The sequence below is a fragment of the Scophthalmus maximus genome, chromosome 3 (assembly GCF_022379125.1).
Source record: "Scophthalmus maximus strain ysfricsl-2021 chromosome 3, ASM2237912v1, whole genome shotgun sequence".
Lineage (NCBI taxonomy): Eukaryota > Metazoa > Chordata > Actinopteri > Pleuronectiformes > Scophthalmidae > Scophthalmus > Scophthalmus maximus.
This window is the reverse complement of record NC_061517.1, coordinates 10967292-10982189: the sequence shown is the minus strand read 5'-3', so window position 1 is coordinate 10982189 and position 14898 is coordinate 10967292. Positions and strand designations below refer to the sequence as shown.

Sequence of the window (14898 nt, the reverse complement as noted above, 5' to 3'; positions counted from 1 at the left end):
CAAAACTGACAAGACAGATCGCAAAATTCATACGTCAACTTACATGACGAGGTCCGGCTAGAATCTCTCGCAGGTGTATGAAACGTATTGTGTTCCAGTTTCTGTCTGTCGCTTGCCTCTTATCTCCACCGCAGACCTCTGTCTTGCCACCTAGTGTTAGCAGACAGTTATGAAAGGCACAGGAGACGAGGAGGAGCAGGGCGGGTCTGTATATTTCATGGTACGATGAACGAGGGCCCTTATTAACAATGTGAGAGGGGGTTTTTTTTACCTCTGCCTGTTGATATTCCTTCCCATCCTCTCACTCTTTCCTCATTTCAGGTTTCACTCTGAGAAGGGGACATGTGCAATATGAGAGAGAAAGTTTTCACTCCCATTGTTAATAATTTGAAGGTCTTGGGCTTCCTGGAGATTTATCCTCTGGTGTAAGTTGTCACGTTGACTGATACTCACAGTTTCCTTGCCCTGGACTTTCTGTGGATTCCCATCTTCTTCGGCCCTGAAGATTTAAAAGGTTTTTGACTTTTTTTTCCGACTGGAAAAGCTTGAATTGAATCCAGAAATGCGGACACAAAGGGCACGGATCGTGTTCATTTGGCTGAGTGGCACAATTTTACTTTCAGGACTAGGTGCACACTCTGAACCTTCTTCTGCGGCACCTGACTTTGAAACAGCAGCTATTCGTCCACTGGAAGCGGATGCAGCAGTGACAGTGTTGGATCCACATGTTTCAAGTGCAACCCTTTCTTCTGGTAAGCTGTTCTTTTTTTTCTTCTTCTGCATGCTTCAAGATAAAAAGTGCTTCATTAACTGACACATTTTTCATGTTATTCAGCTCATATACATCTGATTAAAATAAACAACCTTTTCCATTTATGTCTGTAATTGTGACCCCTCTTCCCTTCTGCTTTGTGAAGAGAGTGAGGATGAGCATCTCATAATGGAGGGAGAAGAGGAGATTGAGCAGCAAAGAGTTGATATCCGAAATCTGGAGGCTGGGAGAAGAAGGAGAGGCGCCTTGGGAAAGAAGAAACATGCAGCTGTGGTGGAAGCCAATGCCTATAGAATAGTATGACCAGACAAATTCACAAATCCACTTTGTGAATACTGACAATCAAAATTTCTTAGCTTTAAGATTTTGCTCATATACACTGATTTACTCCTCAAATTCATTATGTTAGTGCTTCTTTTGCTTGTAGGCTGGAATGGGGCAACCACTGATGGGCTGGAGGAAGCGTGGAAAGGGAGAATACAGCGCTCTCATGGCTGTTCTCAGGGAACTTCATGCTGACAAGAGGAGGCTGATGGATCAAGAGAAAGCACAAGAGGAGGAGGAGGAAGAAGAGGACGACGACGACGACGATGATGACGACGATGACGATGATGACGACGACGAAGACGAAGAAGAGGAGGAAGAGGTTTCTTTCTTCTTTTTTAAACTGTTTTTCTTTAGCTCATTGAACCACCCATTGAGTTAATGAAAGACTTTTCTGTCATGTCGGTCATGTCATGTTTTTTTACTGTCAGGAAGAAGAGGAGGAGGAGGAGGAAGAAGAAGAGGAGGAGGAGGAGGAAGAAGAAATAGAGGCCACTGAGCCTCCCACCAATCAAACAGAAACACACAGCAGCTTCACAGAGTCGGTGACTCCGAGTCCGCTCGGCGAGTGTCAGGCCACTGACACCGAAATCAGCTGCAGGGGCCTCGGCATGACTCACCTGCCAATCATCCACAGCCTGGAGGCCGCAAAGCTGGACATGGCAGGTGTGTGTGTGTGTGTGTGTGTGTGTGTGTGTGTGTGTGTGTGTGTGTGTGTGTGTGTGTGTGTGTGTGTGTGTGTGTGTGTGTGTGTGTGTGTGTGTGTGTGTGTGTGTGTGTGTGTGTGTGTGTGTGTTATTAGCGAGTTCACTGAATCATATTATTGTCATAAATGTCAAAACAACACTTTCAGCACTTATATGTCAACATGACATCTGAGTCCTTTATCATGCGCCTGTCAAAAAAAAATCTTTACACGGCCATATTATATACTACATATGTTACATCACATATATTAATGTGATTTATCTTTACAGAGAACGACATCAGAGGCCTCGAGCCACAAGCTTTCTATGGCCTGCCGAACATGGACACGCTGGACCTGAGCAAAAACCAACTGGACGACGAGTCGTTCAGTCAGAATCCTCTGTCTGTGAGTGACACTTCAGCTTCAACTGCCATCCAAGTGTTGAAATTAGTTCTACTCAATGTGTCACAACTATATATTACTGTGCTTTATGTTGCTCGTGCTTGTTTATGCTCAGCCAAACTTGTCCAATAGGGAAAAAAGAAAACTATCAGGAGAGTTTGAGCCACAATGGAAATCACCATTAAGTTCAGTGTTTTTGGTGCAACATTTCTGAACTGTAAATTTTAAGTAATTGGGGAAAAAGGGAGAGATATTAAGGAAGAAAGAAATTCTTCAAAGCTGAAATATAACCTGTATTATGTTTGCATTTTGAGCATTATATTAAATATTAGATAACTACTAGACGTGCCACAATAATGGTCATTCATTTTGGTTCATAGGTGTTTAGTGTAAAACCTTGACCTCTCAACTCCAGCAGCTATTATTTTCATTTTCCAGAGGTGGGCTGGGTTAACACGTATAGAGCTGATCTGATATCGACATAAACAGCTCCTTCTTGTGGAGATCCTGCAGCCTGCCACATGTGATTGAGTGAAATTTGTGAGTTATAAGACAGTTTTACATATAAGTTTATTTTGCATACAATTAAAATAAAATGCAGGCTGCCTCCTGTGTCATTACGGTAATAAAAGAGCTCTGAAAATTGCATTAACTAATCCTCTCTAAGAATAACCTCTGGTCTAACCTCCAAATGACACAGGCCGAGCACAGATCCCGACCACAGCGCGGCAGCCCACCACACTCTGACCAATCATTACACACCGCCATTGACAAACTCTCACGGTATTGGCTGGATGAAACCTGTTGGAAAACGGCTGCAGCCAATGACGTAGAGAATAAAAGGAAATTATATTTAGAGAGATTTTTTTTTTCATTTTTCCCTCCCCTGCATCCCAGTAATGACAGAGGACTGATGGCCTGGCTAGAGGGATACTGCAAAAGATGCAGTCCACTGCTTTTACTTGACACACACCAACCACAGCAGCTTTCACTGGGGAGCCGCACAGAGCAGCTTCACTAAAAATACAGCATGATAGACGACATGGATGAGACGCACAGATCCCATTTGGTGTATTTCTGTGAACTGTGATTGTGTCCTGCTTGGCAATTTAGGACGTCAAATTATGGATTTTCAGGCAAAGTATCCATTTTGTCTGTTTTATCTCCCTGGCTTGTACACCCCCCTCTTTTTATTCATTTTTATTTTTGTGCTGCGTGTCATCTAGAACTTGACCTTTCTGAAGAAACTCAACCTAGATGGCAACCAGCTCACCAGGATCCCGGCACTGCCGGCGTCTCTCACGGAGCTCAAGATCAACGACAACAAGCTTAGCACACTCTCCCCTTCCTGTTTCAAAGGTATGGGAGTTGCATCTGTGTGCATGGAAGAGAGACAAAATAAAAGACGTGTGTCAAAATAACGATAATGATATTTATTCCCTTCCAGGTCTGACGAACCTGTTGAATCTGGAGCTGAGGGAGAACATTCTTCACGAGGACAGTGTGTCTCCGCTGGCCTTCAGACCTCTAAAGGGGCTTCTGATCCTCCGGTTGGACAACAACCGCTTCCGTTCCCTCCCTCTGGGCCTCCCTCACTCTCTGCAGGTGCACTGATATGACTTTACTAAAACTTGTCGCCAAAATCCTCCTCGTTAATATGTAAGCCTGATACTGACATGAGGACTAGACTAATGTGCCACCTTAATGACCCAAATCATCATTCATCATCTTTTTTTTTTTTTCATCCTTTTTATAATGTAGGAGTTGTCAATGAATGAAAATCAGATTGAGCAATTGCCAGAGGAGCCACTGAGGGGCTGTGTCCATTTGAAAGTGCTGGACCTGAGTCACAACCTGCTGCATGAGCAAGACATCGGTCACCCAGACTGGACACGTCTAAAGTATGTCCGTCCATCCATCCATCCATCCATCCATCCATCTTCCATACATCCATCCATCCATCCATCCAACCATTCACCCATCCATCCATCCATTCATCCATCCATCCAGCCATCTATCCGTCCTCTCATTCTGAGCGATTCATTTATACGCAGTCCCTCTATCAGCCACAAGAGGGTGGACTGGTGTTGGTTGTTAGGGAATCTAGAAGATTTGATATTAAATTAATAATCTTCTTACAGGGCGGATTACTATTCTTGTCATTGATATCAGTATCATATGTAAATGCAATAAACACGATCCAGATCAGTGCTTTCAGCTATTTTTAGTTAAAAGTATTAGTTGTTTCTGATGCAAAAAACTCTTCTTCTTCTTCTCTCACACATGCACACGCACTCAAATACACACATGCACATGTCACTGAAGTTATGGCAGTTGACCTTGTGTACTCAGATGAGCAGACGTGTTAAGGAGTGAGTGAGTGAGTGAGTGAGTGAGTGAGTGAGTGAGTGAGTGAGTGAGTGTGTGTGTGTGTGTGTGTGTGTGTGTGTGTGTGTGTGTGTGTGTGTGTGTGTGTGTGTGTGTGTGTGTGTGTGTGTGTGTGTGTGTGTGTGTGTGTGTGTGTGTGTGTGTGTGTGTGTGTGTGTGTGTGTGTGTGTGTGTGTGTTTAAATATAGTGAATTCCAGTGGGTTTTTTCTTTGCTCCCTCGGATCCTTGTGAACCACAGTGAGAGATTCGGGGAAAACCGAGTAAAGGAAAATGCAAAAGAGAGACTTTGGATTGTACTGATATAACTGAATGACGAGAGGAAGTACAGTAGGAATCTAAAGTTAAGGAAAAAATATTCGGGGAACATTTGACTGAAGAAATCATGACATCTTGTAATCTCAGAATGGACATTAAAAAAACCTCGACAGAGAAGCGACAGTTGTCAGGCTGTGCTCCAAGTCTCCAAGTGGCGCGAGAGCATTCCCATTGGCACTGAAGGCTTATTAGACTCCTTCCTTTACAAGCCGCCTTCAGCGCTGCACAGACAACAGTGTGAACAAATTCTGCTTGACCTGAACTCTGCTCACTCTGCAGGAGAAGATACCTTAAAGGGCAAAGGTCACAAGCAAGCGACATAACACCTCCCTGAACATGGATTATATGTTTCTTCTGCACATAGTCAGTAAATCCATGTTGAACTTGTGGAGAGATGCATTTGTCATGTAGGAAAAATAGATGGAAACGGGAGTGAAAAGAGGGAGCGACAGAATGAAAAGTAAATTGTCTGAAAGAAAAATAATAAACTGCAGTGAGCTGGTTCTGGTTAGTGGAGCGCCTCTGCTCCATGTCATGAAGTCAGTGTTATTGTAGCCTCTTGCTGGGCTTTAGGGGTTGGAGGTTTGGAGGATACTGAAGGTTACTGGCAGCTGGGGAATGAAGCCTGGACCTGGTATAACGTCTCATGCAGACCAGGCCGGCGGCCAATGTCTCACCTCATTATTTGCCTTGTAAATGCTGTGCATGTAAGCTCTGATCAGTTTGTGTATTATAACATAATAGTCAAAGCAAAGATATTATGATTTTCTGTTTCCCAGAACCCATTTCTGGGAAAAAAGCTTAATCCCAGCTCTGTCTTTAGTTTGTGTTGCTCTGGGTGTGTGTATGGACATCATGCAAACATCCACACATATTATACAACCAGTAGTGAAAGGAAACCGGGCATATTTAATCAAGTGCTGTAAGTTCAATGTTTGTGTTTTTATACTGTACTTCATTAGAGTATTACTATCTTTCAGAAGAGGTATTTAATTTACTTTTAAACTTTCACTAGGGGAATGTTTGCATAATATAAGTATTAAGTATAATAAAAGTATTTTCTAAATACTTTGTGTATTTTGCTGATAACACTTTGGCACTTTCAACTGCCTTTTCGCTTAAATCAAATTTTTAATGCCTGACTTTCATTTGTTATGTTTGTCATGAGTACCACTAGCAGCTGTCATTGTTAAGCACAAGTTACACACACACGGACACTTTCCATTTTCTCCATGCTTTTTATGAACCCATCATCAATATTAAATGCTTCCATATCCACTCAATCCAAAAAAAGGGTTAATAGTGATCCCATCGCTGCTGCAAGCCAACAGAACCAGAACATGTTTCAAGTTACTGTCACTGATGATGAAAGCAATACAAATACCAGTCAGTCCAAAAGTAATATGTTTTCAATAACAATAAATGATTCATCAAACATTTTTATTGGAAAGTAAGAAAGCAATGTATTTTCGTTTTGCGTGCCGTTTATCACAACAGTCTTTTAAATGTGTCATTAACTCATACAATAGCTAGTAAAACTGTGTTGGCAGTATTAATTAACAAGTGTTATTTTCTTTGATTTCATGTCTAAACAGAAACCAATTATGTGCTGATTGAATTATATATATATAATTAGATTTTCATCAGTTGTGTCATTTTAACATAGAGGCAGTTGTTGAAGAGGATCTCTGTAGGTTTATCATTGCTGTGGGCACAGTGATCATCACATTAAAGTCGTGTGTGTTATGACGTGTCTGAGCCTGACAGGACTTGTAATGAAAGCTCTATTATCTTCAGCCCGCCGCAAATGGGTTTTGCAATGAGCTTACGTGGGATGACAGGCACACATGCACGCACCACCACACAAAAACAGACCAAATATGATGAAACATCACACTCACGTCAAGTGAAAACCTCTGACTTTTATACAAAGGCTTTCAGATTTCCTGTTTGGTTGCAAACACACTGGGGAATTGAAGGGTTTAAATCTGGACGGACAATCATTCAAGCACAGCCACGGTCTTACATTCGCCCCGGTGGCCAAGAGAATAACACGGTGAACGCGAGGCTTAGAGGGAACAAATTTAAGCGCCGATGGTGTCGTTTATCTATCGCCGTCACACTGCGCATCATAATGACAAGTTTAGGCCAAAAATTTCCACTTTCATTCATTGGCAAATGACATACATGAAATATCATGTAATTCATTGCACTGCACACAGAAGACTGCACCTACATGCAATTTTTTTTAAATCAAGTCCTGGTCTGTATAACCTTCTTGGTGCAGCTGCTCTGCCTGGCTACATTATCTATCCTGGTTAAGTTCCCAGAGTGTGCAACCCCTGTGTGCTGGTTCCCATTAGAACCCAGCATCCTGAGGATAAGCTGACCAGCTTGATTACTCCTGGCCATTGCACTAAAACATGGACACACACACACACACTCACACACACATTGGCTTGATGTAGTAGCTGTTTGCTTCTCTATAAATGTTTTAGAAATTAAGTAATAAATTCATCTTGGAAAGATATTGCGCCGAGGCATGCGTTTGCCTATTTGTTTGACAATACAGCACATAGTAGTATTTGTGAATTAGCATTTTTAAGTTCACGTTTCTGTTTCTCCATACGTGTTCTCGCTGCATCCTTGTGCCTGCGATCATGTTTATTCATCTGTTTCTTCTACACGTCATGATGCAAAAACATTGGGCGTGCTATATGAGTAGGTGCCAGTTGGTGGGAGAGCATGGAGGGTGGAGTACTCTGAGAAGAGAGGACTGTGTGTCCCCTCATTAATACCTCATTATTACCATGTGGGGCTCAAAGCGGCGGTGGACTGCTGCTCGACTTCCTGGGATAGATTTGGAATACAAATCAAAAGCAGACAGCTGGCACAGAGAATGGATATAGCGATATATTTGAGAATCTACATTTTTGGCAGAAAACACAAATTTTTACCGTGATATATATATGTGCCACAACATGTGTAGGTTAAACAAAAGGCCTGCAGTGCATTCGGTGCATGGTGGCTCGTGTGTTTTGAGTTAAATCTGTCACCTTGCTCCTCCCCCTGTGTCTTAAAGGTGACATATTATGCATATATTCAGGTTCATAATTTTTATTTGGGTTACCACTTGAAAAGGTTTACATGCTCTGATGTTCAGAAAAGGCGTCAGTGTCCTCATACTGCCCATTCCTGCAGCTCCTCTTTTCACCCTCTGTCTTAAACGCCTGGATTTATTTTAGCCCCGCCTCCCGATAAATCCAAACCTGGTCCGATGGCCAGCTGGCCCAGTCTGTTGTGATTGGTCAATCGCTTTCAAAACATGTAGGAAATGACACGCCCCATCACCAGAAATGTGGAGATTCTCAGATTGCTGGTGGGGTTAACCCAAAAGAGCCCAACTGTGACATCGGAGTGGGAGAGAAATCTGAACCAGTTGTTCAGAGCCAGGCCGTAGGGTTTAGCCAGCTCACAAAAAATGACTGGTCGGTCTTTTTTTCACAGTTGGTGGGCTGGCAGGCACCACAGATACCCACATTATGTGCACAAACACTGAAAAGGAGATTTTTGCCTAATATTTCACCTTTAATTTAGTTTTTTTCAGTAAAGCTTTCATGGTTGTATCAATGTGATGTAACCAACCTCTACACTGGACTTTGTTTGACCAAAGCGAGAGGCGGAGGAATAAAGTTAACCATGACCATTCTTGCAATATCGACCAATGATCAGAAACCATACCAATAACAATAACTTGATTTACATAGGGATTTTAACCCGTTGCCACTGTCACAAATCATCTTTCTCATGGGGAAACAAAACAGCAGTGTATCCTGGGAGTTGAAAAGGTCAAGGGTGAAAGGTTAATGCACAGGGTCTCATACTGTAAGACACTCAGAAGCAGAAATGCTGAGACTCTGAACATCAAGCAGTCACATGCCAGTCCAAGCCTCTCCCACATTCATAATCCTCCCCTCTCTTTGATCTCTGATTGGTCCTCATTCCACTCCACTGTGTGGTCATTGGCTGGCCACCTGAGGATGTTCTGAGCACATTGGCCATTCAATGTGGTCCATGAATGGTGGAAGAACAGGAAATGCGGTTGCTCTCCTGCTGTGATCTGTGCTGTAAACTCACAACAGCTGTGTGGTATATTCCAACAAAAACACTGAAGCCCTGTTCTGTATCTGCCTCAGACCCCTGAGATCTGGTCCTCTCTCTTTCAGGGTTCAGTCTTTTACCCCCTAACAATACATTTGCAGACCCCCCATCAACCACTCAGCCACAAATTCCCCCTTAAACTGCTATTCCGCCTCATTATTTTCTCCCCTGCTGCTCCCAATATTTCCCACTCGGCACTCCTGCCTCCTTACTTCCCTCAAAGTGCTTTGCAGGAGTCCAATAAAATGCCATTTGATGCGTCTACCTGAGATTCATGATCCTTCTGTGTGAGTTCTGCGTGCTTCTTCTCCTCAGGTCCCTGGAAGCCTTGGACCTGTCCTACAACCAGTTTGCCTCGGTCCCAATGAACCTGCCGCGTCCTCTCCAGAAACTGAACCTCCAGAACAACAGCATCAGGCACATCAACGCCTTCACCTTCCGTCACCTGCGGCCCGGCCTACAGTCACTTCGTTTATCCCACAATGCCTTGAGCAACGAGGGTTTAGAGCGAGCATCTTTCGTTGGAACATACCGCTCCCTGGGTGAGCTCCTATTGGACAACAATCATCTGGGGGAGGTCCCTCGCTACGTTCGACAGTTTAAGAACCTGCAGGTGCTTAGACTGGACAACAACCAGATCAGGTAGAATCACATTTGTCATAAATTTACTTTTCAGGAGTGAAATGAGATGTGTTGTTTTCTTACCCAGTCCTGTCCTTCACCATTAGATTTACTAGGGTCACCCCCTTAGGAATTAATTCTAAGGCCCGAGGCCTAACGGCAAAGGAGGATATTATGGCATACTCAGCATCACATACAAATACATTTATTCAAACCAGCATTTCAACAACAGTCCTCATCAGTATAAAGATGAAGCCATTGACTATTGTTGTCACAATAATTCCTTATTAATCTGTTCCAGACACGTCTGTAGAGATTCTCATTCAGGCCATAGTCAGTCAAACAGTGTTGAATCAGCAGCAACTGGACTTGTTTGCAGATTCTTGAAGATGTTTCACCTCGGTCATCCAAGAGGCTTCTTCAGTTGCGCCTGATTCAACGCCCTTTTGGATGTCCCAGACACCGTTTCTCCTTTGATCATGCACAGTACTACTGGGACCAAAGCAACAATTACGATGCACACGACCTTGTGTTTGTTATTGTGGTCAGCGGCCCAACTCCCTGAGTGTACTTCAAACGATAAAAAAAAACTTGGCCACAGTCACACAAGTGTGAGCAAGTTGTTTTCCTCACTTTGTTCCTGAAATTCCTGAAGTGACATAAGAGCCAATCTAATGCTGCGTTCTATTGCAAGTCAGAAGTTGATAATTCTGTCGGTTTTTTCGACTTCCAATCTAAATGCCTTCCAGTGCATTTGTTCGGCAAAACATGGATGCCTGCAGGAAACTCATGTTTGTTTGGCTAGACTCTAAACATCAGAAGCATGTACTGATGACTCACATGAGCTACCACAGCACCATCAGTGAAGAGAAACAATGTATGCTGTAAGTCTATGTCTTGCTCTTTCAAATAACATAGAAAAATTGTGTATGATGAATGGGTGCCGAAATATAATATAATATAATGTAGGTCTACGCTTTCCATTTCACATTCACAGTGTGCGCAGCCATATTGCTGTGACGTCAATTCGACCGACTCGGTCTAAGTGGATCTTGCCCCAGTTTCTTGGCCGTTCCGTTCTTTTAGAGAAACACAAAGTAGTTGTTGTATTCATTCAGCTTAATCCACTTCTTTGTGCATTTGGCAAACACCAAATTGGCTCTTGTGGTAGAATTCGTATACAGCTGTGGTTCTCTCTTTTTTGTCTGATGTCCCCCACAGCCGATGTTAAGTGATATTGAGCTGATATTGCACTGAATTAATATTTTAATACAAGCAAACCATCAGTGTTTATAGGTCAAGTTCATACCAACTTGAAGAGACAGAATTTGGATGGTTTATCCTTTAGTTTAAGCTTTGTCAGTGATTACTGTTAGCTGAAAATTAGCTCCCATCACAATTACTTAACTGGTTTGGGTGTTTATCCAAATATGGTCACTTCTGGTTTCAAAAAAACCAAGATGGTGCTGGGCAAAATGCCAAAGTCGAGGCTTCTAAACGACAGTTTGCAAACCAATGGGTGACGTCACGATGGGTTGCCACGTATGTACCCCGTGGCAACCGCAGGAGCAGCTCTGAGGGTACGAGTGCCCCTGAGATGTAGAATTCAGTATGAAGCGTCTCTAAATTTAAGTGTTTGTATGTTGTGGTTTCAGGCTGGTGAGGCAGTGGGGCGTGTGCCATCCTCGTAACTCTGGCTCTACCTTGGCTTCGGTCCACTTGGAAAATAATCCGCTGGAAATGGAGAAGATTCCCCCAAATGCCTTCTCCTGTCTCATTCATGCCAAGGGACTGGTCCTCTAGCCGCAGCAGGGGGACACATCTGACCCATATGGACCATACAGATACACAAACAAAAATAAACGTGCATCACAATGACATACTGCTGCTCCTGGGCTTTTTCTATATACTCCTTTTGCCTTTACTGCTCTTCTCATATGTGCATCATTATAATCATCTCCTTCCCCAAATCAGGCCAGATTTGCAAAAAAAAACCATGTAGTTTGCTTAGTCAGCCAGAGCTTTCATTTTACCATCGCCAAACCCATCTTTTTCTTTCACATCTCATCTATGATCAGGAAAATGACTGTGATGTTTTGGTACGCAATAAAGCAAATGTGTAATTTACACAGTAATTGAACTGATTATTATGTCAAATTGTCTCACTTGCATAAAAGGATAACACATTACAGTGGCATCTGGATGTGCTCAAAGCACAGTCTTTCATGCTCTTTGTTCATGTATGTGATAGTTTGAGAAGGAAGAGGATTAACCCCAGTCTGAGTCTGCAGTGTTTACAGGAAGAGCCTCTGTTCATGGTAAGTGGAAATCAAGGGTGAGTTTGGGTGTGATGGGGAGATATTGTGACTGCAGCACCGGGGGTCCCTGAGAGAAAGTGGAAATGTCTGGTGACACAATGTGAACCTAGAGAGTACATTAGGAAGGACAATATATAAACACCATGCACGGTTCTCTATCAGCCAATGGGCTTCAACATAAACATCTGCAACCAGCCGCTCAGTAAAAACACACAGGGTAACCCTGACTGTGAGTTGGGCCCAGTCAGAACCCCACACGTGCAGAGATGACGTCATTCACTATAGGACTGTGTTAAGTAATTGGTATATATGTATGTGTGAATGAGAGGAGGGGGGGGGGGCAGCTCATTACTTGCGTTAGCTGTACGGGAAAAAAGGGTGACACATCGGGCAGGGCAGAGTGGAGCTGAGGGACAAACAACAAGCTGACTTTTAATACACAATACAGCAATTGTTCTCCGAAAGTCTCCAAGCGGATCGGTGAAAGATGAGACGAGAAGCAGCTCGCGACTGGTTGAGTCCAATAAGACGTGGCTGGAAGACAAGAGAGAGATTTGAAACAGAGAGAGCAGGCGAAGGGAGGAAGGCAGAGAGCTGGTGGATGTTCAGAGCTTTTTTTTCGTCCCCATTTTTGAACAAAGTGCCCAGGCCGGCCAAGCCACTTCCTAGATCTCGATGTTCTCTCTGTCTCCCTCTGCGCATCTATCGCCAATACAGTATCTCATAATCCATCTTTCTCTGGGTTTTCTCTCTCCCGCACAGGGAAGCATTAAAACATATACACCATTCTCTTGTCTCATCTTGCACACTAATAGAGTTGTGAGTGAGATCATGTGGGTGTCAGTTGTATGTTAGCTACACTTAAACATTTCTGATGACAAGAAAAAGAAAAGAAAAACCTGTTGAATTCCCCTTTAGCGATTTCTGAAACCAATCTCTGTTAAACTTTCTTTCCTTGTGTTCCCCTCACCTCTCAATAACTCAGTTGAGCAACCTAAAGTGAACATGCCATGCAGGCAACTTGATTCACATTGTGGTTTCGCTGCATTCCGCCAATTCCTGCTGCGACAAAAATGCGTATTCACAGTCTCACTCGGAGGGAAAAAAGTCGACAAATTAAATATTTTTGAGCAAGTCTGTGATTTGTTAACCGCGCCGCGCAAAAAGAAACAACACATTTCGCTGTGTATCCCTCGGAGTAATTAAAATGATAAAATGTTGAGTCATGTTAAAGGGACGAAGTCGTAATTTGCGGGCTGTGCACTTGCTGTGTTGACTGGTCGGCTCCAGGTTTAAGGTTTCCACGGCGAGCAGAGTTTCTGTGGCTCTTAATGAAGAACAAAAGTTCCCCCGCTGACACAGCGGAGAGAGGAACAGAGGGAGGAGGCAGAGAAAGACCGATGCATTGAGTGACAATGGATCAGGTCTATTGAGAGGCCACAGTGCATGCATGGTCTGAATATGTCATATGATCAGACACACGCACACATGCATATATATTTTTACTTTTCACTCTCTCTGCCTGGGCATGTAATCACATGTTAGAGTTCTGCTCTCCATCTTGTGCATGTGGTGCAGTCTTCATTCTCCATAATTGTACAGTCATTTTGCAAACAGCACATTACTGTCTAAGAAACGACGCACTCACATTTATACTGCAGCTCCTGCAAGTAGAAGCAGAGCAGGAACATTTTTTTTTTTTTGTGCCCAAAATACGCTCATATTGCATCAGTTCTCTTTTTGCACTTTCCCATCTGTACGTTGCACACATTTCTTCAGCTGTGATCTTAAATCTTTAAAACTCCCCTCTGCCGGCCTGTCACATGGGATATTTTCAAATTTGACAGGCTTTGCCACCTCCGTGCCATCCATCACGCTGCGTGTGATATGACCCAAGTGTTAAAAACCGCCATCCCATCGCACCCGACAGATGTTTCTCGTCCTGTCGAGCTGAGGCCAGTTTGTAAGAGGACCACAGAGTGCCGTAGTGCTTTTCGTCTCCCATGTTCTGTCTGTTCTACCCGGCGACAGCAGCTTCCTGTGTTTGTTATTGGAGGATGGGAGTGGGGGGTGGGGTGCCGTGCTGATAAAAAAAGAAAGCGCCGGTACACACACGCAGAAAAAACAGCTAAAGAATTCCATGTCCTGACAGATAAGGCAAGGCAGGGAGACCGAGGGATGGGTGCAAGAGGGAGGACAGTTCCTTTGCTCGAACATGAGACTGGCCTACAGTGTTAAGGGTCAACTATTTGGGATCAAGCGACTGCAGTTCGCAGGGGACCCAACCGCTCGGCCATCAGCCCTGATGTGCTCATCCTTGATGCAACAATAACAAGCATGAAACAAAAACAAAAAAAACTTTCATCGGGAGGAATTACAAATGCAAAAAAAAGGTCAATCTGATTCTTGCCCTTTCTTTCGGCACAGAAAAGGCACGGGCACATGGCTGCACCTACACAAGAGCTAACAAGTGGGTGTGCTAATCCCTGGAGACGCTTAATTTGAAAACACTCGTCGGACAGAAAAGTTTAATTGGGATGCCAAGCCCTCTAGCTACAGGCCAACACCATAATCAACTGAACCACAGTGAGAGAGAGGGGCAGGCAGACAGACAGAGGGTGAAGAAACACAGAGGAAGCCTGAAGCGGGAGAACGAGAGGAAGCTTGGAAAGGAGGAATGTAATCTACAAAAGCCTTTATCAAAATTCTGTCCCAGGCCAACGCTGCAGGGCACGGATCTGCTCTGCGTGGCTTTTTTTTTTCTTCCACCACTGTGCACACAGCACTCTTAAAGAAAAGCCATGTAACCGAGCAGACTCTTAATTGCCCCTTTTCCATTTGATGAGGACAATTATCAGAGTCCTACTGTACATGTGCAAAGCTCCTGGATAATACTGTTTGTGTGGCT

The 14898-nt window shown here is 43.6% G+C and overlaps 2 protein-coding genes across 2 annotated transcripts; both read left to right on the top strand.

Annotated features, from left to right (window-relative positions):
• Positions 1–47: 47 nt before the first annotated feature.
• Positions 48–1461, top strand: LOC118316508 (nucleolar GTP-binding protein 2-like). The gene is made up of 4 exons (XM_035644382.2): positions 48–752; positions 918–1069; positions 1200–1413; positions 1454–1461. The coding sequence occupies exons 1-4, from the start codon at positions 563–565 to the stop codon at positions 1459–1461; spliced, it is 564 nt and encodes a 187-aa protein (XP_035500275.2). The 5' UTR covers positions 48–562.
• A 72-nt stretch (positions 1462–1533) lies between these two features.
• On the top strand, positions 1534–11779 carry si:dkey-32e6.6 (extracellular matrix protein 2). The gene is made up of 7 exons (XM_035646362.2): positions 1534–1762; positions 2074–2189; positions 3413–3545; positions 3634–3791; positions 3948–4087; positions 9367–9693; positions 11328–11779. The coding sequence occupies exons 1-7, from the start codon at positions 1708–1710 to the stop codon at positions 11473–11475; spliced, it is 1077 nt and encodes a 358-aa protein (XP_035502255.1). The 5' UTR covers positions 1534–1707; the 3' UTR covers positions 11476–11779.
• Positions 11780–14898: the final 3119 nt, after the last annotated feature.